General features: G+C 43.8%; 1 protein-coding gene across 1 annotated transcript in view; it reads right to left on the bottom strand.

The window, feature by feature from the left end:
- Positions 1-24,172, bottom strand: part of LOC119131813 (nck-associated protein 5-like) — a 56,988-nt gene that overhangs the window by 16,256 nt on the left and 16,560 nt on the right. Inside the window, exons 4-6 of the mRNA XM_037266552.1 lie at positions 14,622-14,685; positions 8,054-8,187; positions 4-88 (exon numbers count right to left, since the gene is read on the bottom strand). Of these exons, the coding sequence (XP_037122447.1) occupies positions 4-88; positions 8,054-8,187; positions 14,622-14,685 (283 nt within the window). The remainder of the gene's footprint in view (positions 1-3; positions 89-8,053; positions 8,188-14,621; positions 14,686-24,172) is intronic.

Raw genomic sequence — 24,172 nt, 5'->3', positions numbered from 1 at the left:
TACTTTGTAGGCCTTCATAATGTCGTCTGTCGTGGTCTGCTCCATCAGTCCTTGATTCTGCAGAAGCGACCGCACCTTCTCCTCCATCCTGCACACACAAGAGATGACAGGGTGAATTTTGGCAATCCCATCCAGATGGTTTTCGCCGTATTTCTTTGTTGGGTTTTTTCCCCCGACACAAACAGGCACTTGGATTAAGACTGACCGGCGCATTCGTCTTTGCGGCACAACAATGTGCTTGCAAACGAGCCGTTGCCCGCGTGAATAAAAGTGCAATCACAGCAGCGAGCGCCGAGTGACTTTGACCTTGAGGGCTCGGTCTGCTCAAAACAATCAGCCGCCAAACATGCGGTCTGCATGCAGAGCAGGCATTTGAGAGAAGAGCCAAAACGGCCCAGGAGATTTGCGTCAGCTTCAGATCGAACTTTGACCTTCTGGGCATTCCGTTTCGGGCATCGTCTAAGTCAATGTTGCCCGGGCGTTACGGCGCCAAGGCACGTATTTTACATTAAAATGTGATGTTATTATTACATTATTATGAGTGGCAAAGGTGGAATGAGATTAATTATCATCTGACATCTCGTGGAAGAGCATTTCATCGTTCGGGCCGGCGATATGTCACTGTCGTAGATAAACGTACATTATTCGTAGTCGATAAATCATTTTTGTGAATACCAACAAGTTACAGGAATAATTTCACATGACACACTTGGTATCTCATGGCATGGAAATGCGTCTGAGATAGTAAGTCACTCGTGAAGATGGATTTCCCCCTCCGAGACAGTTGCCGAGACGAAGAACGTTGTCACGATCAAACTGTTGCTAGTCAGCTGATCTGCTCTGCTACTTGTGATGAGCCCATGCAGAGAAGGCTTGCCCACCCGTCCGCGCCATCTGTCCAGGCTGTTCTGAAAAGCCGCTTGTAATCAGACGTTGAGCGAATGTGCAAAAGTGGCGGCGAGTGAGACCGACTGGTCACTTTCAAAAATCGGCACGGTGACGAGGTGCAAGATGATGATGTGACAGTCGCTGGGCATGGTCTCAGGAGACGCCAACGTGCTTGCCATGATCACGTCATAAATCCGAGGATAGTTTGGGAGCTACACGTTCGCTTTGAATCTGAAATCCCTCGCTTACAATTCAGACCGTGTTTGTAATCCAAGAACAGATGGCATCATTTTAATTTCAAATTGATGAGCCCGTATGTGGACATGGGAATTAATTAGTATGTATGAGGACAATGACATTCGAAAAAAAATTGACATTGATGAACTGTGGTATGCACTGTAAATGAATGAATGAATGAATGAATGAATGAATGAATGAATGAACAAATAAATAAACAAGATTAAATATAAAATAAAATATAAAATAAAGTAAAGTAAAATAAAACAAAATGAATGAATAAATAAATAAATAAAAAGAATAAGAAAGAAAGAAAGAAACAAAGAAAGAAACAAAGAAAGAAACAAAGAAACAAATAAATATAAGTAAATAAATAAATACATAAATACATAATATTAAAGAGGATTAAATGATATAAAATGAAATAAAATGAATGAATGAATAAAGAAACAAATGAATAAATAAATAAACAAATAATATTAAATAGGATAAAATAAAATAAAAGTAAATGGGCTTGGCCAGACAAGAGAATTGAAGACAACAGTTGGTACTGGCTTCATGAATGTTCCATATAGCACGGGTGTCCAAATCCGGCTCTCGAGGCACTGGCAAAGCTAGTGTGAGAAGGCAGGGGGTCGTATTGCCTCCAGAGATATCCAGATAATTAACTTTTGGGTAAATTTCGATTTTTCTGGCAATTTGTTCTCATGTTTCCCCAATCCCTGGAGGGAACATACAGTAGGATGAATATTTAACGGCGTTTTCTGCCAAATTTGGGGGGTTGGAAAAAACAAAAAGTTTTGCGGAGCCTCTGAGACATCCTCGAGGACCGCCGTGTTGGCTGTTTCGGTTCCCTCCCTGATTCAAATGATCAGGATTGTTATCAGGCTACTTCAGCGCTTACCCATGAGGTGGTCACTCAATCAAAATATTCGAAGCCAAAGTAGTTGTAGAAGTAATGACTGATTCAAACAAAATTTCATCGTTGCAAAAACACTTTTGACAGCTTTGAAAAGCTGGTAAAGGACAAACGGGGCATAGAGGGAAGCAGAACTAAATTGTAACTCGCTTGATCCATCTGAGCTTGAGCTGAAAAGCAAAAAATGCCAACCGTCTCGGAAATGCAATTAGGGTGGGCAATCAATTTACAGCCTGAGGTCCGTCAATTTTTTGATTCACTTCCTATACACACAAGCGCACACACATATGCTTACACACATTCATGTCAATTCAACACTCAACAGTCTCAAACTATCAGCTCACATTCTCACTTCAGGTTGAACTTTCATTGGTGCATATTCATTATTACGCCATTGCAACATATGGAATGAATTTGGTGGATTTTTTTTTGTATGTGCACATTGGATTTTTTTTTTTCCCATCCCTTGTGACCACGTACAACGTACAAAATAGAGACCCTCTTTTTTGGGTAAAAAGGGTCAGCCACATTGACCCAAAATATTTTTTACAGCCTTGAAACTTGAAAATATAAAAGAGGCAAAACAACCATGGAAAAATATTTTCCCCCTGTATTTTTCTTTTCTACTTTTCTACAGTTATTAGTGTGTGTTTGCACATCTTTGTGTAACCTTGGTGAACTGCAAATCCCTTCATGTATTTTGAGAAGATATGTACTTCTAATTATTCCCAGCATACCTTGCTGACACTCAATTCTGCTCCAACATTTTTAACCTTGTTGTCTTAAACATGTCAAAGACAGACGTAGAGGCTTTGCCGCACACCAAAATGAGGGTTGTGAGCCTAAAAAAGGCAACACTGTCATGAGCGCTCAAGGCCGAAGCCACACGCGACGTGCTCGCTCCATGTTTCCGAGCCGGCCTCAAACAGATCCTCCTCTCGTTACGCTGTGTCATTATCCCGCAGTGGCCTTGTCCACTGATGTGGCTGAGACGCTCCCATATGGGCCGTGTTAATAAGTCCTCTCAAAACCACTCTTAGACTTGGATCATGTAGGGAACAAGGAGAAGCCTGCTGGGATGAACTGTGGACGTGGCTTACGCTCTCATCAGTGTGTGTGTGCATGTGTATATGTGTGTGCGTGTGTGCGTGAGTGTGTGTGCATGTATGTGTATATGTGTGTGGATGTCTGTGTGTGTGCGTGTGTGTGTGTATATGTGTGTGAATGTCTGCGTGTGTGTATATGTGTGTATATGTGTGTGTTTGTGTATGTCTGTGTGTGTGAGTGTATGTCTCTGTGTGTGTGCATGTATATGTGTGCGTGTGTTTGTGTATGTTTGTCTACATGTGTGTACGTGTGTGTGTACATGTATTTATATATGTGTATGCGTATTTATATATGTGTATGCGTGTGTGTATATCTATGTATATCCGCGTATGCGTGTGTGTACTTGTGTGTACGTGTATGTATATGTGTGTGTGTGTACGTGTGTACACGTGTGTACATGTGTGTCTGTGTGTGTGTGTGTGTGTGTCTGTACGTGTGTACATGTGTGTATACTTGTATGTGTGTGTGTCTGTACGTGTGTGTACATGTGTGTACATTTGTGTAAGTGTGTACGTGTGTGTGTGTGTGTTATGGCTCTTGACATGCTCAGCGACATCTAGAAGAACCACACCAATATAACACAATTATTGTCTCCTCATAAGCTGAACACAATTGAAAAGCTTCGAAAAGACTCGAGACTTGATCCGATCTCGTCTTTGTCCATCCTCAACAGGTCCCACTTTCACTTTATCGCCGCTGTCCGACACTCAAGTTGAGCGGCGCCGCTAATCAGATTTGACGAAAGAACAATTGCAAAAAAGCCCAAAGCTGCTGAAGAACAATCAGCAGGTTGTGCGTCAGAATAGAGGCCATCGGGGGTTGCGTTGCCACAATCGCCTTACGCACAAAACCCGGGGCAAATTATGCGCGTTATTCTTCTGGCGTGAAGCAAACAGATGATTGGCCGGCTTAGCCCGACGCTAAGCTACTCTGATCGGCTTCACAAAACATGCAAGGAGACCCTTTCTTAGATATGACCTAAATGTTGGCGCGTCCTCACTCATAAAGACTCTTAATCCACTTTCCTGAACATGGTTGTTACAAAAGCTTCATCACGACCAAGCCCCGACATTTGACCACCTGTAGTTTACTTCCTTTCAGCAAATGATGATAAAATGGAATCAGCACCATGGCCAGCCTCCGGACAAAGAGGTCTTTAAAGGACCCCACATGTGCACCAAAGGAATCGGCCAACTGGAGCCTCTGGAGGCATTTAGTAAATAGATTGCAGGCATGGGTGGGATATCGACGAGGGCCTCCCCAGTGTGAGACCTTAGTCATGATGACAAGACTAACAACAAGTTCTGACTGAGCATTGCTCATCACAAATGTCCAGCTGGGGTGGAAGTCGAGTAGACACACAATATGGACACAACTGGAGAATTTGTGGATGGATATTTGCGAGGAGGTTGGATCCGAAAGAAAAAACAGGCATTCCCAAACTCCTCCGCAAATGAGTGATTCGTCCGATATGTCAAACGAGGGTGGACGAAAAAGTCGAGTCCATCAGCATGAAATAATTGGATTGGTTCGGAGAGTTCGTTTTGTACCTTCAGAGTAGATGACTTAATGATTTGACAATCAAAGCGCAGAAGTGACACAGCGGCTTGCGTTTATTTAAACTAGAGCAGCTGCTGGGCAACCAAATCTATACTGCAATCATGAGGTCAGTTTGAATTACAAGTTGTTTGGCTGCAGGCAGGCGACAAACGATGAGGGAATGCAAAGGGGCGAGCCGCCGCCAACAGTTCATGTGTGCCCCACATCCGCAAAGGCTTGTAATCTGACCTCTTTCAGCATGCTTATAAACATCACAAACAGCATGCTTAATCTGCGGCGGAAGTCAGCAGGGGTGGCGTGTGTGTGTTTTAGAAAGGACTACGAAAAAAAAAAAAAAAAGAATAAACTGGGCCAAGTTTACCATGAAAATGATCATTTAAATGAACGAACGAATAAATAAATACGATACAAATAAATACAAAATAAATGAATAAACAAGATCTCAATACATAAAATAAATGATTTAATAAATAAATAAATAGGATATAAGTAAATATGAAATAAATAAATAAGTGATATGATATGTGAATAAATAAGTAAATAAATAAATAAAATTGCCCTAAAAGTCCCTAACCGTGTTTTTTTCCACTGTACGAAACCCAAGCAGGCACGGGGAGAACATGCAAACCACACAAAAAGGCAGGAGCCGGAATCGAACCTACAACCTCTGCACTGTAAGGCAGACATGCTAACTGGTGCATTACCGTGCTGCCTTAAATTAAAACTAAAGAATGAAATAAAAAAATAAAAAAAGGGAAACAAAATCGGGTGACACGGGGAAGTAATCGGTCGAACGCAAGCACAACGATTGGAGGGAGACGTTAAACCCGTGGTCGGCGCCAAAGCTCGTTATTTAGTCACAGTTAAACGACTTCAAGTGAGTTAAATTGAACCTAATACCCTGTCCAAGAGTGGAAGTTGAAAATTAAAGCCAATAAATGCTCCAAATGCGAGCTGCTTCCAAAATAGCGCCGACACCAATTATCTATTTAACATCGTCATTTGGAAGGAGCGGGAAAGCCACTTCAAAAGAACCGAGCCCAGCCGGCCTCTTTGTAATGACCCCAGATGTGCGGTTTGGAACAGGGGCTCGATTCATACCGTAGCTTCCCAAGCGCAGCGGGTGGGGGGGGGGGTCGTCTGCAACGTGCCAAATTAAAAGACTCGGGCCAGGTGTGGCTGGCTGCAGGATTTGAATCATTCCAAAAGAGCGCATTGATCAGCAAACAAACAGAGACATCACTGGTCTTTGAGCACGACGCTCTTTTCCACTCCAGCCCAACAGCACTGGCCAGACAAAAACATAAGCCAATAGTTTATTCTGCGCAGGCATCTCAACGGGAGCACGAGCATCCAGACCCGAGAAGCCATTCCTGCCCGTTTGCATCATTAACAAATCCTTTGCGAAGAGCGCCAACGGCTGTATTTAAAAGATGCAATTTTTTTTTAGCATATTCTTCCCAGCAAGAAACAAAGCAAATTTCGAGAGACACCATGCTGGGTGCACCCACTTAGTAGACCAGGCCAGGTTTTTAGACTGTTGCACATATGATTCAATATATACTGTAAATCCCAGACAACACAATAGTGGGAAAAAAAAAAAAAAAAAAGGCGCTGTTGGACCCAATTACCTGGCGAGCGCCTCCTTCATCCTTGGGCATATAAACGGGCACCAAGTGCTTCAGCCTGCACTTGGGTCATCTCGAGGCCTCACGGCGCAGTTGCGGGATCCAAGTCCGACTAAAGTTAGCTGATGATGTTGCTCTCAAGGCACATTTTTCTTCCGTCTGCGCTCCAAAGTCCCAACTCGTAATGAGTCGAGGGACGTTGAGGGTGGGCTGAGCAGGGTTGTGTGCTGCAGTCCACCACTAATCCGTAGTCGTTTAATGACGGCAGGCCGCGCCGTTGAAGCTCTGGGGGGGGGTTGACCAAGTCAGGAGGGGGGTGAGCATGTGACCCACACCAAGCTAAGAACCCAGCCGAGTGGGGGAGGGGGCTTGCTTGTGTACACACCTTCGTCTGGAGCTAAGTGGCCAGTCATTTGGGGCGGGGAGACTTTTTTTTTTAAATCTCAACCAAGCAAACATGTACAACATGGGTGGGATTTTTGTGTGCAAAAAAAAAAAACAAGTCACGCCAAAAATATATAGGCAAGTGGTTGTGTGCACCCAGACGAAGCCACAAGTTGACCTTTGTATGACCCCGCCCTATCCAGGTGTCCTGAGCCCAGAAATGACAACCATCCAAGACCGAACAGAACCGTCACAGAATGACAACAGTAGCCGAGCGAGTCTCCAAACATCCTCCTGTTGATAAACCCCATTTTTGGAGCCGACAATGGAATCTTTGACCAGATAATCTCAGCGGTCCGGCGCCCAATGAGCGCCATCCATCCAGGTGACCCCGAGTCACAGTGACAAATTCATTTGGACCCAATCAGGGATACGCTTGATATGTTCCGCTATTCTTAGATGGATTTTGCTTTCTCACAGTGCTGCTAGACTATCTGCACGAGTCTCACTCACAGGGGGAAGCCGCAAGATTACACGCTCAAATTATCATCACACGTCAGTGCTCGAAGTTGAATGAACAATTCCAGCACAATAAAAGCCAGACTAAAGAATGCAGACTGGTATTAGGTAGCATATGTTCACATGTGGACAAAATTGTTGGTGGAGAAAAAGAATTATTGAATGAAAATTAACCAATGAAAATCAAGCATTGTTGCTTTTAATTGAGTTTCAACAGAATGAAAACAAAACTTGTGAATAAAAATGTATTTAACTATTTATTATTATGAACATCATTATTATTGTTATTATTATTTTTATTTCTTTATTTTTTATTATTATTATCATTATCATTATTATTATTATTTTTATTTATTTTTTACTATCATCGTTATTGTTATAATAATAATAATAATAATTAGCGTTCTTTTATCAACACCAACAATTTTCTACGTACGTATGAAAGCAGGTTCTGACTGGGCGTCAAGTAAAATGTTGATGAGTAAAAATCGTGCAAGTCGAGAAGCGAGAGCATTGTTGCATCAACGGCACATTTCAAATATGCACTCAGCATCTTTTTAAATATTCCATCCCTCCGCTGCCAAAGAGTCTTCGGCTGCACGCTGGGATCATTAAAGTGTGAAGCGCTTTTCTAATGAGGAGATAAGCGGCCGATTTGAGAGAAGCTAATGTGAAGAGCCTCGCATGACTATCAGCAAATTAGCAGCTCCAGACCGGCCGGCCGGCAAAAAGGCTTTGTTTGAATACTTTGTCCTACTTTTGTGTGTCACGCAAGACGACAAGGGCGACTGAACGTGTTGGGTTCAGTCACCTGGCGAATTGCTGCTGCAGGGAGACGATCTGTGCCCGGCCCAGCTCGGATTCTTCCGTCACTTCACGCAGACGCTTCTCGCTCTCCAGACGCAGCCGTCGCTCTTCCTCTAGCTCATGGATCAGCTTTTCTCGCTGCAGAGGAACAAGAACATCCGCATGTTACGCCAAAACAAACATTCGACGTTGAACATTTTATATGCGAATAACGATAAAATAACATCACCCAAATTTAATACGCGGTCCTCGCCAATGTTTAATACTCAACTTGGATTTTGATTTTTAGCTGCCTGTTTCTGAAAACTGAACAATTTTGAATCAATTTCCGAATGATGATGTCACATTTCTAGCCACCCATGACTTGGCAGCCATGTTTGGTTAAAGTACATTCTGAAAAGAATCGTTAAAGCTAAAAGAGCCGTGCTGATTTTTTTTTTAGATTCATAGATTAGCACATGCTAATGGCATTAGCTTGCTTGTTAAAGTTGTTGACAGTTTTGGTTGGAGTATTCATGTTTGCTGTGTCATGTGCCACCTAGCTAGCTAGCTAGCAAAGGGTCAAACTCATAGCGGCTCCTAACCGCAACGAAACCCACGAGGTCCACATCTGGTTGCCATGGCAACAAAAGCCAAAAGGCGCATTCGCTGTTGATTTCGCAGTGTATCGCGCGAGGCTAATTTATTGTTTAAACTGCGACGATTGTTTACACTTGGATTGGCACGTTGCTACGACACCTTCAAACTGTTTTTAATTGTGGAGGGGGAAAAAAAAATTTGTCTCTTTTATATTGTCAGACGGTTCCTATAGATTTTTGGATCGATTTTGCTGCTTCAATCAATGGAGATTAATGAGCTTGTAAGAAAAGAAGCCATGCTAGCACAAGCTATGAAATCCCCGCTGTGATCCAAAGTTGATTTCCTTGGCCCCAATTTGGTTTCGCGGTTCTTGCGCAATTTGCACCTTCTGGTTGACTTTCTGTAGTTTTGTTCATTACGTCTCTTGCGAAGAAGAAATTGCGGTAACTTCGATCCGGTTGAGGATTTCACGACGGGTTGTTTTGAGGTCTTTGCACCACCATTTTCCTTTCACCAACTTGTGCTGTTTTCATTCATCTGCCCATCCAACACCTGCTACACTTTTCAAAATACTTGTATTAGAGGTGGCCAATGTTTGTGAAATAGCTTACAATCATCTTTTGATGACCACACAAAAAGAAAGTCACTAGAGGCGAGCGTACATAAGCCAGCGATAATTTCAAGAAAAACCTGGCTTGACATTGAAATCAACAGTTGCGCACAAACCCACTCTGATAAAAACGCATCTTCTACGGCAAAGGTAAAAATTCAGAGAGGAAAGTAAATAATGATGAGTTGTTGCTACTTCGCGTCAAAAGAAAGTTCACCCAAAAATGTCAAAGTACATCACAGCTTCAATCTTTCACTGCTGCCGAGCTTTTTGTGCTCGGCTCGGGTGGGAAACGCAGAGCGTCGTTGCCTTGATATTGACAGAAAAGCCCAAAGCGCCCAAAAAGACTCGTGTCAACTTAACCAGTTTTATCAGTTTTTCTCTCCAACTCAAGACGAGTCTGAAATGAAATCTTTGTCCATGCTTTAATTGGATTCTTCTGTCTTGATGGCCTCAGCTATCTGTTGCCCGACCGACATGAACCCTCCTCGAAATGTACTTTAAAGTCTCAGACACTCCTCTGGTAATTTGAAATTATACGTGAATTAGCTCAACTCGTTGCCGGGAAACCGACACGGTACTGCATCAGGAACAGTCTGCGCTCATCTGGACAGAGATGCTCATGTAAAAATGTACAAGTTTAATAATGAAGCTCCTTGTGAGGACAGTGATATTTTGCTGATCTAAAATGCTGACCTGAAAGTTTGTATTTCATCTATATTCTTGTATAGTATCAACATTTTTTGTATTTTATCAAATGTCTTATCAGTCTCCTGTGGACAAGTGTTAAAAATTAGACTTATGAAAGATTGCCACAATTAACAACACTGGACTGAAAATACACAAGTCACTGGTCACAAAATTAGGTACACTTACACACAAAAGCAGACAACTGTTGGAATATTTGGCCAAAAAAAAAAAGGACGAACCAACTCGAAAGTAATTTGATAAATACAAATTTCTGAAAATGAACAAGTGACAATCAAGTATTGCTTTATTTTTGTGGTCAAACTGAATCGGATATTTATTTTTCCCCACAGCTGTTGGTCAGCTCGGAGCAGTTTGCAGACAAGCGTGAGGGGGACCTCTAGCGGTGGGAAAGTGATAACGCACGTAAACACTTAGCAACACATGTGGCTATTAGACATGATTTAAATCACACTTAACTAAAAAATATAAAATGGTCACTCAGGGAGAAATAATATGTGGTTGTGGTGTAGAACTGCGTTGTATCATATATTGGTTTTTATTTCAATAAGCAAAAAAAACATTCAAATCCATCCAATTCTGCATATTTAACAATCTGCCTGTTTTACAGTAACCAGACAAAACCTCTAAACAACCAACTCGCACTCATGTTAAAGGTTCCACTTACAAAAGCACATTTTGTCCAGTCGATTCTATTAGGGCGTGAATACAAAACCCAAGACACCATTAAAACCGGCACACGGTCTTACCGTGGTTGTAAATTGGCGGCTACTACAGTATGTGAGGCTCCCTTCTGTCAAAAGTAACGACTGCTATAAATCCAACTGCAAAAAAAAAGCATAAAGCAAAAAACCTCCACACCTGGACCCATAACAAACCTCGTTCACTTTTGTCGTAAAGTTGAATGACCTCCATGCAAACATGAATTTGAATGACAAAGCTGCTAATAACGCAAGACAAAAAGGCTTTTCTTCACGCAGTAATGTGCATGGTATTGTTGCACGTCCCTCAAGCAACAGTAGCTTTTTGTTATTTGGATTTGCCCACATGGCAAAAGCGCCACTGCCGACCCAACCGAGCTAAGAATCTCAATAACAAGGCAGGATTTACTGTTTTATTCCAGTGAAAGCCTTTGATAGCTTCAGCTCAATATATAATTTCTGTAGTTTAACCAGGCAGGAGGCTATTAAATCCAACATTAGCATATCTTTATGTGGCCAGAAATCCACAGCAATACATCAGAGCCACTCTGAAATGTTTAATGCCTACGCCGCCTCCGTGGCTTTTATTCCTGGAAATGTTCTTTAATGGCATGCACCGAACAGAGCATTTACGTCAGTTCAACCAACGACAGGCACAAAAATGATTCTTCGCCTGTCATCCTTGATGAAATTGTTTTCTGCCTGTAGAGGGCGCCAAACTAACAAGCACATCTGCCCAAACATGAACTAAATAGGAGAAGCTCATTTGTAAAATGGCCCGGGGATGGCTTTTTATCTACTGAGCAATATACAGTATTTTCAATAAGCCCTTTGAGGATAAAGTTTGACCTCCATCGCAGACGAGGCACATTTCATTTCCCGGATGATAAAAAAAATGCACCCATCTCGTGATGAGTCCATTTATCACGGCCAACGCGCAATGCTCGTAATTGAATGAAGTGCAAGATGCACTGAGACTGTGTGCGTCTTATGTAGTCTTAAATGCTGAAGCGAGTTCTGCTTCTGAAATTGCTCTGCATTAGAAGGTAATGGTGCCCTCATTCAGACTGAATTACTACATCAGCCCTGCCCCTCCCCCTCATAGTGCCCTCAAAGATTCACGGATGGCTGTAAATTCATTAGAGCTCAGTCTCCGCTTGCAGGTCCGACTCCCACTTAGGAAAAGCTACATCAGCATAATCAGCTCAAGTGCACGACTGAGCGAGCCTGCATCAATTGATGTCCGTCCTCCTGGAGGATGCGTGGGTACAATTTTGGGGCAGCTCGATAATCTCTTCATGACTCAGACCCCCCCCCCCCCTCATTCAGATTCTAATCAAAGGGCCGGGAGCGGGTCTCTGGCTTGTTGCTAAAGCAAACATCAGGGACACAATACACCAGCAAGGTTCTGAGTTCATTAATAAAACATGTCAGTGGGTTATGCGTGTGTATGTGTGTGTGTGTGTGTGTGTGCTCATCAGCAGCAATAAAATTCAAATGGAGACGTGCAACAAGGAGGATTTGGGATGCTTTGCTGGAATTTAATGTCATGGTTGTATTTGCACTGCCGGAGCTAAGATTTCTTTCCTTGGGGGGGCCGAGGGGGCATACAAGGATATTTAAGGGGGTCCACAAAAAATGTATTCCAAAAATGATAATAAACATACACGGGAGACTGTGGGGAATGAAGAAATAAAAAATTGGAAAATACCCAAATTAAGATAATCTGACCTGGCAGCTTCTTATTGTCACCTGGCTGTCAGCACTCGTCCACCTCTCAGGTCAAGGAGGGGGAGTTGAGCGCCCCCCCCTGGACGTGGCTGATAAGGCCCCGTGTGCAAAAGCAGCACCTGAGTTCACATTCGCTGTCACACTTTGAAGCAGCGGCTGTCAGAAAGACTCCGAGAAGCCCTTTGAGGTGTTTCGTTATCGGCTCGACAAACCGCCTTCAATCTTAACAGTGCTGTCAGTGTCGTTTAGTGATAAATGAATGCTCATTAATCACGCTGACACCCTGCTCATCTCATTAGGACCAACGACACACTACTGACTACTTCCATTATCCCCTGATAAAAAATAAAGTCATGGAGGTCTACTGATAACCAATAAAAAAAAAAAGATTAATAAAGCTGTCCAATGAAACGATTGTTTGACTTCACATGCTCACTGCTGAATCTGGTTTCTTTCTTCTGATGCTTTTCACGTGCGTGTTTAGTGGCGCATGCAAGCCAAACCTTGACAGCAGCACCTCTGTCTTTTTGGCGTAACGTATCAGTGAGCGTCCACAGACCCTCAAAGAAAAATAAAGCTCCCAAAATCGAGATGGTTTATTTTCATATGTTGTTTACACAGCCGTTTCCAGTGGCCATAATCTTAGCCTTTTTTTTTTTCTCTCTAATGGGGAGCCCCGCCCCCCTGGGCAGCGCATGTAACGCTCTCTTTATGAGTCTGCATGTGGACGTGTGTTTTGAGCCTGACAGGAAACCCCCGCATCCTGCCCCCTCCCCAAATGGACGGACGGAGATTGTAGCTTTAAACCACCGTGGCCCGGCCCGGCCCGGCACCACGCCTCTGGGAAGAATTCCAGCAAAAAAAAAAAAAGAGGCGATGAGCCTGTTAATGAGCAATTCCACTCCGAACAGATGAGGCTTTTGGAAAGAAAAGCCACAGACCCAAACATGCCCTCTTGTCTTGTAAATGTCCAAATCTACAATAAAGTTTTCGCGTTCGCACCAATTGCGAATTGGTCAAGTGATTCTGCACAACATCCAAAAGTCGGTCATCGTGTTGCTCAACAGGGAAATGAAATTAGGGGACAAACGGTATAGAAAATGGATGGATAATAAATTAAAATACAACATTTCACTCGGGTTCCTTCCTCCGTGACCTTCACTTCTTAATATCCCCTCGAGGGAAAAATGGCGGGGTGTACGTGGAAATGGGCATCGGCACAAGTCGTTGCTGGTTTCTACTTTCTGGCAGTTATTATCTCCTCCATGCAGCTTTTTTTTTTTTCTGGTGAGGAGCCGCGATGCCTCCCAGGAATGCCACAAAGCGCCAAAAAGGGAGTGCGAGGGGACTCCAACTGGGGTAAGCCCAATTTTAAATGGAGCTTAGTGATACCCCCCTACCAGCTCCTGTCTCAGACAGATAACCCGACCCCCCCTCTTCCCGGTCCCACCACCATGTGCACGCTTACAATCCACACACTTTGAAGACATAATTAGCATGTTGTGTAGAGCTGCTCCTCCGTCGCCAATGAGATGTTTTGCTTGGCTCGGGTCGGCGAGGTTAGTGTTACAGGAGGAGGTAATGATGCCGCAGAGAAGATGATAGTGTGTGCACGTACAAAGCCAGAACATGCACAGGGGGGGGAGGGGGGGGGGGGGGGTAGTGGCTGTGACGGGGCAATGAATTGAGAAGGACACGTTTTAAATGCCCAGCGTGAACTTTGCCCATGAGACTCACGGCTACGCGGTCAAATATAAGTTGGACACGTGAGCGCCGTGACATTGTGGAAGGAGGTCAAGTGGAGGTGAGGGAGGGGGGCGCCGATGTGGGAAGATGACTCGATGAGATTCTACTGGCGTCTGTGGTCATCTTCTTTTACGACATAATTTATGTGTACCTTCACGTGTTCACTTGAACCGCAACGGTATGCTAAAGTGCCTTTGAGGAATTCGAGACGATATGATGACCTCCTTGACCAGAAAGAAAGGGCGGGGGGGGGTCAGACATCATCAAGCAACAAGCTTTTGCTTCAGGAATTTCAAAGTGGGGCAATCAGCTGACGTCTATTGAATCACACGGTTTGAGATTTGATCTCGTGACAGCACTAGAAAGCCTCGCCTAGGACAAGGATGTCTGTGGTCTTTTTTTAGCTCACCTAATTTCATTTAATTGTCTCCCACAAAAGCAATTTTGATGAGCTGGCACCAATTGACTGACTCATGTGTTGCTTGGGTGTACCTTACCATTGTTCCCTCACTCTTGCTCCGCGCGACTTCCCTCTGCAGGCGAGCCACGGCCAGTTTTTCCCTGAACAAAAAAAAAAAGAGAGAGAAATGGGGAGAATAAGCAGCGTGATATGATTAGGCCTAGGAATAAAATCCTTGTTAAGCTCTCAGAAGTCAATTGATTTCAATGTCAACAAATGGCGGCCATGTTTGACGGCCAGTCAATCAACCAAAGCCTTCCTTAAGTGAGCCACCTGAAAAAAAGTCTCAGTGTGACAGAGTTTTTTTTAGCCGCCTGCTCACCTGTTGGGCCAGTTCACACCTGGTGATTAAAAATCCGTCGTGCGGCTGACGGATGAATGGTCCGTCTGGAGCTAAACAATGGCGTTGGCTTTAACGACGCCAGACACATTCGAGCAAAGGCGGCGTTGTCAAACAAGCAGTCAGGTGCTGACTAACTGAGCAAGAGTGGAGACTAAAGTGTGTGTTTGGGCGTGTGTGTTTGGGGGTGCGTGTGTCAAGTCTGACGGCATCGGTGCTCAATTACTTTAGTACCACCTGAAAAAATGTATTAGCATATGGTCCTACATCGAATTCGCGTAACATCAGTGTTCATCGAAGCCAAGTCATACGTTTTATTTCTAAAAAATAATTTTATAATAGTGTAAACTGCTGCGAAAATATCAAAACTGTACTTAAATTTAGGGGAGTTTATTTTTAAATTATAATTTTTACGAAGAAAATGACAAATGCGCTTACATAAGTGTTAGAAAATACACATTTCCTAAAGATTAGAATATATGGAGCACAGTTTCTATGTAATGTAAAGTGTGTATTTTTTTATTATTAATAGTTATTATTATCATCATTATTTAAAAGTTAAATACAACTGTACTGCACCGTAAAAAGTACAGAGCGGGATTGGAAATTTTTTTTAGCTTAAATATTGAGTCTAATGTTTTTATTTTATGTTTTCAATGCGCCATATTTTATTGGATTTGTATGAAAGTTGTGTGACCAGTTGCACAACGCTTTTCTCCCTATCCTCGAGGGTTGGCAGGGGAGAGACGTCATTTCCACACTCTTGCAAATTTTTGCTTTGTTACAACCGGCCGGGCCTGGCACCAGTCCACTTTGTTTCATCGCACACGCCTGTTCTACCGGCCCATTACGCCCTTTATGAGAAAACACATCAGGCATTTGGAATTTCGATTTAAGGTCGGGCCGTTTCCTCCAAAGTGTGACAGTCGATAATGTGGAATCCGTAGCGCGCAAAAATGCTAGTTTCTTGGTCAAGTTTCTCAGAATTCTTTTTATTTTTTATTTCTTTCTATTTATTTTTAAGTTATTTATTTATAAAACATAGCTCACATTTAACCTATGTGATAATTCCCACAGCCTCAGCATCTTTCTCATGACGAGACGTAACTAACCACATCCGGCAAGAAGGTTGTTGGGGGGAAAAAAAAAAAAAAGGCTGTCGTATTTGACTTTGGAGTGCTTTGCAAATATTTCCACCGCCGTGACCGCTGTTTGCCGTTCATGAGCGCGAAAACCACACAAACAAACGTGCTGGTTTAATCTTAACCAGATTAAACATCTCACGACGTTTTGAGCATTCTGCACCTATTGCATTTAGTTGCAGGATCAAGATTATTTCAAAAAAATTGTTCCTGATATTGTCTGGGAGTTATCCAGTGACCCGAACACGTCAGTCGGAGCCACAAGGATGCACAAACGTTTGCATGTTGGGCAACGGCCCCGCCATGCATTTATGTATTAGCGTCTGAGTTCCTGCTGGGCTAAGAGCTGTGGCGTGCACGCGATCCCGTGGCCCACATCGAGGTGCTGCGCGCCAGCATGGGTCATCCCCATCCATAATCTCGCCATTGACTGTTTATGTAACTCAAAAAAATCCCCTCGTGTGAACCAAGCCTGGCGGGCGCTCAACAGTAGAAGAATCAATTTGCTTCGCATTTTCTAAAACTTTGCTCCTTCCTTTATCAATTATAGCTTTCAATCTTGGCTTCGATAATGCTTAACAGTTTCCAGGAGCTGAGCACAGACAACATCTCAGACAACATCGACCCCCCCTACTCCGTCTTGGATGGAGACTCAGACACAGCTGGAGACCTCCCCGACGTGGACGTTGAGTGCGCCGGACGGCGGCGGAGAAACAAACAGGATCCACATGTCAGCGGCGTACACACCCATTCGTCTGGCTGGCCGGCTTGATGAAGCTTTAGCTCGCAGTAGCAGAGCATCAATTATTAACGTGTTGAAATGTGATGAGCCGGCGCACACAAAGAACCTCGTTGCAAATGTATTTTGTCTGCAGAGCATTCTAGATCATTTATGGGCAAAGTTACGCACGCTCTTGAGCTCACGCATGTGCTGAGTGGAGTCACACCGGGACAAGGGAGTTCGGAATCGTTGAGCTCGAGTAACTTAATTTTTTTTTTTCCACCAAGCAGTACTTCAGTTCACCACAAATCAGTGGTCAACCCGGAGCATTTCCACGACAGAACTATTGCCTGCTATAGTTTGGTATATTTGATTTATACATTTTATATTTATATTATAATTTTTTAAAATATATTTTTATATATATATTTTTTTTTTATATATTTTTTAGATAGTAGTATTTTATATTTTTTATATATATTTTTTCTTTTAAATATATTTTTTAGATAGTAGTATTTTTTCCCAAATATATACAATTGATCAGTTGGTGTTATTTTTAAGAATTAATTTCTCAAATCAAAGTAAAAATAAAGATGTGCCACATCCCTCAAAACAGGATGAAGAGGAACGCTTGGTTCACTTCACGTACGATCTTGCAAATGATCTATAACATCAAAGCGCTCGGTGTGCTTCTTTCGAAACCCCAACATGGGAATGTCGCTGTCCACACCCAGATTAGATGATTCCTCCAAGACTTCTCCTGAGCTGCAAGGAATGCGCTCGCTCGTCCAGCGTTGTTTTCTTATGCCAACTCTCAATGTAAAAAAAAAAGAAGTGAAACTGAGCACGAATGAGACGAGATGGAAAAAAACGATTAAGGATTTCAAAGACATGACACCAGCATTTAAGACACACCTCATTGTGACACACAAACATTCTTGGCCTCCAGCTTAAGTAATTATGTTGTTTCATCTTTTCTTTTTTCCGATGATCATCATCTCCCGTGTGTCACACGCTTGCTTCCGCCTCCGGGCTACTTCATCTCAGCAAGTCCGGGCTACTGAGGCACGAGTCAACTTTTAAGAATACATTTACTGAATTTGCCGTCCTCATAAATACACCCACTGGGGGACGCGTTATTAAAATGTATTATTACTGGCCAACCGGACTAGACGTTTGACAGGAAGTTGGAAGAAGAACATGCCAAGAACCCGTTGCGCTACTGTCTACTCATAAACTGAAGTGGCGAACCGCCAATTTTTTTTTTTTTAGGGCTGATTTGCAGCTGGGCAAAGCTAAGCTTTTGTCTAAATGCATTGTAATTCACGCTTTCCATGCATTGTCCGCCATTTTTGCTTGTCCTGGCTTGACGCGACTCAAATTTACTAGAATGTTCTGTTGATTCATGGGAGGACCAAGCGGTGACATCAGGTGGTTTTCAAACAGTGACGGACAAACAGCTTCACATCCAAGCACTTGAGCTACGTCTTTCGAATTGGCATGGCAGCCTCACGTCGGACTTGCGGCATGCTAGCGGTGAAGTCATCCGAGGGCTTTTACCCGCAATAATTCACTCTCAGAAAAGAGCAAAAGGGCTCAAGAGTTCCAACATGGCAGAAGAAGACTTTTTCAAGACCCCCTCAATTTGCTCACCGCCATAAAGGCGTCACCGTGACAACTTCAGAAGCTGGGATCTTTGCTAGCTTTTGTTCTAAGAACCTTGCGAGATTCATGTGATCGCCATCGTGCGTCCGAGTAAACAAAGATGGTTGGCTGTAGGCGAGAACGCGGCGCCACCATGTGAGCTAAAATAGAATAAACTCTCGGGCGATATCATGAGATTTAGCAACAAGAGATGTTTGTCTTACAAACAAGTGGACTGTTTACATTCGCACTTTGTTTCGCTCACATGGAAGCGACCCTTGTCGTTGGAAATGCTCAGACCTTGGAGACGCTACGCCGGCGGTGGGAATCATGTGGGAAAGTCGTCTGGAAGAAGGACACCCCCACTCCCAAAGAAAGGGGAAACACTTCCACGCTGAGGCCCACTCGACGAGCCATTAAACCGGGACGACATTCCTCAATAATTCACTTTGACCTGAGCCCAACATGCTAGCTGAGGGTCAATGAATACACGCAGTGGGAGGGGGGGGGGGGGGGGGGTGTAAAATTCAATGTCTGAATGTCAAAGTGACAAAAAGGAAAAGCAGTCAGTGGGGAAAGTCATTTTGTAAAATTGCGCAAAAAGAAATGTCAGCATGGCCACAATGGAGAGAATTATAGTTTTAATTCGAGCGACTCAAATCCGTCCACTTGCCAATCCTCTTATCCGGTAATCCCCAGGTAGGTTTCACATAGAGGCAGACTCCAACTACCCAGCATGGCAAAAACACATCTGGCATGCTCACATGTTGACATATTGCCCCCCACCCCCCCTTAAAAAGGGGCAAAGTGGCCTCATGTCCAACTTGCCGAGATAGCAAACTACCTTCTCCTCTTGATGGCTGCCATTCAAGTCATGACATCATGGAAGAATCTGTTTTGCTGTCAAACTTGGACGCCACTGATTCCCATGGCAGGAAAAAAAAAATATTAAATCTGGCATTTTGTCAAAACCAACAAGAGTGATGCTTCTTTTACTCTCCCATGCTTTGCTATCATCTTCTCGGATGGTTCTGTTTATAGAGATAACAAAAATACGCTAAGATATCCATTTATAGTACGGACATGCATCTGTGTTCTTTAAAAATGGGCGACTTGGAACTTTGGAGGAAGCCAAAAATCGGAGACATCAATGCTATAATTGTCAGAATTAAAAAAAAAAAAATTTCATTGCAACATTCCACAGTGGGCTTTAACGGACCGCCAAGAAAATCTTAATCTGCTCGAGAGAGTGTGAAAGGACAAAAGCAGGCAGCATTCCTATGTCTATAAATCCCCCAACAAGGACAGTGATCCATCTCCTTCTGCTATCAGTCCCAGTCAACATGGTTAATGCCACAATCTGTTGCCACTGGCGACACCAGACGCAATTCTCTGCACCCCCCACTGGTTTGTCCAACTCACGACCCAAGATCGTTCCTGACCAATTCTTTTTTCCCCATACATGATCTGCTGCAAATTTTCCTTCAATGGACCAGAATCAGCCAAAAATATAAAGTCGCTCTTACCCCGGTGGAGATGCAGCATTCTGGTGCAGTCAGCGCACACTCATGGTAATCCAGCCAGATTGCTTCCGTTTCTGCAAATGGTACCGGCTGAAGTTTACAACTAGCGAATCGTCTTTGTTTTCTTTTCTCCGCCGTCTGCAGCGCTTTGGGCTCGGCTAACGTGCATCAAGCCTCCTCTCGGGTCTGCTTCTCTCTGCTCTCTCGCGACGTGCGCTCTGCCTCTCAGCTGTGGTCTCTTTCACATCAACACGCAGCAGTGTGAGCCCCCCCCCCCCCTCTTTCCTCCCCCGCCCCCCTTGCTCGCCGCTCCGCCCCGCCCCCGAGCTTTATCTCGCCGCTTCTGCTTTTCGCTCAGACCTTGTCTCTCCTCCAAGCGGGACGTTGAACATGTGTTCACCGCTGCATCTCTGGAAGTCGTGCCTTGCAGCAAAAATGAGGGGGGAATCATGGAGGAAGATTTTTTTTTTTTATTATTACAATGTGTGTTTGGAACAAAACAGGCAAGCTGACTCCTGTATATGTTTGAAAATACTATTTAGGTTGCCAAAAAAAATGGCTGACCTAGACACTGAATGATTGTCCATTGTGTCAGGTGACAACAAATGGCCTTTTTTTACGAGAACCGCCGGGTAAAGTCAAGCAAAGCAGCAGGGGAAGGCAAAGTGTGGAAAAGAAGGTCTGCTCGCTCTGAGCTCTCGCCCATCTGCTGCAATCATAATCAGTCTCAGATGAATGGCTGTGACAAACTGAAGCCTCCTCGACCGGGCCTGCGAGCGAGAACCGAGAGAGATGGAGGCGCCCTCTTTTGTCTGCCTCCCAATGGGACCAGTACGAAGGGAGGCGGATACGGGGAGGGGAGAAAGGGGGAATTAAAAGGCTCCCGTTGACAGAAGTGGACAGTTAAAGAGGGAGAAGAAAGGGCCCGGTCTGACTTGGAGTCGAGGCCATCGCTGCCACTTGGCCCCGTATTCGCTGTCACTAATGCGATGAAAGAACAATGACACCGACCGTGTGAGGAAATTAGAATCGTGGGGGGGGGGGGGGGGGGGTGACCAATTAGGAAAGATGCTCCACATTGTTTGAACCCCGCTGTCTCATTCATCATCGTAAACATCAGGAAGATTCACGACGGCCGGTGACGATGATGAGAGTTATGCGGACAGATAATCGTGTTGAACATAACGCAGCTGTCCCGCGGGCAAATCTGAATATGGAGCCGGCGGCACTATTTGATTCTCAGAGCAGGTGGCTGCCAATTAGGCGTCATTGTCCCGCTTGGGTAAAAAAGACAAATGGTCGACCGAGTCAGCATTAACACGTACACGTGTGCGTAATGAAAAAATATCGAAGGCGGTGATCCACGTTAATTAGATCAGCGGCAATGATTTTCCTTTTGCCGTCCCACATCGGTTTCCGCCATTGTTTAGTTGAACTTTCAAACTCCCGTCATTCAAATATTCAGTCCGTCCCATATGAGTGCACGCAAAATGGTTCTGCTGTGGTCATTACGGCATCCGTGTTTGGAAACACTTGGCTGCCCCGTACAGTCAGCCTGGCTCCAGTGGTGTTGCATGTAAACGTAGGGCTAGCTTAGCATTCCACAATTAGCCCGTGAGCGAAGGCAAAAGGGAGACAGGACGCTGCTGAGACAGAGATCGATACGGGCCGGAGCAACGGGCCGTTGGAACGCAAGTGCAGCCGAGCACAGCCTTGTTTAAGGAGTGGCTGGACAGCAGCTTCTTTTAAAATGGGCTCTTACACAACTAAAGAAGACTGAATCTTGCCTTGGTTTGTTGAGACTCGTTTTCACAAACTAGTTCGGTTTGTTTCAGTTTGGTGCTCTCTCTCTCTTGCTCTCTCTCTCTCCATCCATCTATTTCTATCTATCTATTTCTATCTATCCATCCACCTATCCATCCATCCATTGACGTCTGCATTTCTACATTTTATATATATATACAGTGATCCCTCGCTACTTCGCGTTTCGTTTATCGCGGCTTCACTACATCGCGGATTTTTTTTCCCAAATTAAAAAAAACATTTAAAAGTCAAAATAAAACTTCTAAATTGAAGAAACATGTGTCGAACCTTTAGGACAATGTAGTATTGCTCCAAATGTTCGTTTGCATTCCTTTAGAAGTCCGTTTTCGCGTGTTAGCACGAATGAAAATTAGCATCTTTCCGCTAACTCGTTAGCCTGCCCAGTACTTCTTGTTGGTGACTGTACTTTGCGGATTTCACTTATCGCGGGTGGTGTTTGGAACCAATTATCCGCGATAAACGAGGGATTACTGTATATATATATATATATATTTTTTTTTTTTCATTTTATTTTATTTATTTATCCTCGCACACACTCAAGGCCAATGAGTGGACTCGTCAGAGCCATCAGCCACACTTTTCCTTGTGTGATAGTAATCCGTTGTGTTTTGATCACAAATGAGTAACCAGAGGCAGACGAGGGACGCCAGCATGCGTCACTGGAGTTCATTACTCGACCGGTCCTTTCTGCTCTTTAGGTGTGTGCGTGTGTTCCAAGACGGACATTCATCACAGCGGAGCCAACTAGTTGTTTTCCTGAATGCTTCGTCGTAATTTCAGGAGGCCTTTTAAACATCAAAAGGGAAGCACGTGTAGTTTGCATTGGGCAGATATTTAAATGTTAACATGGAGGCTCTCTCATTTCCTCCATCGATACGGGCAAAAGGAAATTCCAGAATGCAGACAGAGAGCCTGTTTGTTTAGGCAAGACAAACGCGCTCAGATCTGCGAGCGGCCAGACAGATGCAGATCACAAGACAGAACCCATGAGTGTCCACGTTTAAAATTGGATGTGGCGAGACGAGTGTGTAATGGGACAAAAACGTGACTGCGTCTCGGCTAATGAAGCTCCGGGTGGGAGGGGCGGGGTGAAGTGAGCTCCGTGTGGTGACGAGACATCATAAGCGCAGACTCATTTCCTCTCTGAACACAGGAAAAGCTGAAAGTATTCCATGAGCAGAATTAACTCTGATTGACTTCATCTGTAATTCATCTTGGATGTTTCTAGAGTGACCACCACCACGACAACACAAACAAATCCACAGCGCTTGATGTGATCTCGTGCAAAAAAAAAAAAATCAAAAGCTAAATCATCTGTCAAGCTCATGTTTTGGATTTTACACATTTTCCCGCCTTCCTGTTTCCTTTGGGACAAAGGGATGTTTTCCAAAGACCTCCAAGCTGGAGGTGACTATCATGGAAATGACCTCCTATCAGCCCGAACCGCACAAAGACGACATCATCATAAAAAGCACAGCGCCTTTTATGAATCCTCATCTTTACACTGAGGATGTTTTGACAAGAGACGCTCGGAAGCGCAGGCAACGGTCCAAATAACGTCACGCTATCGTGAGCGCCAAAGGGGACGACGCTACACACTCCCCCGGTCTTTTACTGATAAAACCAATTTCTCAAAAAGAGTTGAATAGCAAAGTCACACCCATTTCCATATCTGTGCTTCTCAAATCCAACAAAAGAAGATAAATATGTGCCGAGAACAACCGCTTAGCTTTGCGGTTAACCTTGAGCTAAGGAAGCGTAGAGCGGCATTAGCATAAAAGCGCTCGAGTACCGTTAGTCTCATTTGCTCAACCTTGACGGAGAAATGGTAAAAGGCTCCATTAAATGACTCAATTAAGCTCTCAAAGGTTCTATAAATGCGATGCACTCGTTTAAGCAGAGGCGAGCGGAGCAGCTAGCTAGTAGGTGGATTAAACAACGCTAGCTTGTTTACATTGAAACACACACGAGAAGTACTTTGGACAAGATTTGCAGATTTTATTGTTTAACGCTACAAATTGGCTGGATTAGAAAACTTCATTGACTTTAGACTGCAGGGGTGTCAAACTCATTTTTGTCACGGGCCGCATTGTAGTCATAGTTTCCTTCGGAGGGCCGTTATGACAATGCCTTGAATTATATACAGTATACTAGTAACTAGTTTTGAAATCAGAGACTAGTACAAAAAAAATATTTAAAAAAAGATGAATGCTAAAATAAATTTCTAGCAATTTTTCTATTTTTTTTTTTTAAAAAGTGAAGACAATTTGTAATTTTACTATTGACATGAAGTCGATGCACAATTTGTCTTTGCGGACCACATAAAATAATTTGGCGGGCCGTATCTGGCCCCCGGGCCTTGACTTTGACACCAAAGCAATTTTGGAACTGCCA

The sequence above is a fragment of the Syngnathus acus genome, chromosome 2 (genome assembly GCF_901709675.1).
Source record: "Syngnathus acus chromosome 2, fSynAcu1.2, whole genome shotgun sequence".
Taxonomy (NCBI): Eukaryota; Metazoa; Chordata; class Actinopteri; order Syngnathiformes; family Syngnathidae; genus Syngnathus; species Syngnathus acus.
Note: the sequence above shows the minus strand (reverse complement) of the source record. Positions and strands in the feature narration are given on the sequence as shown.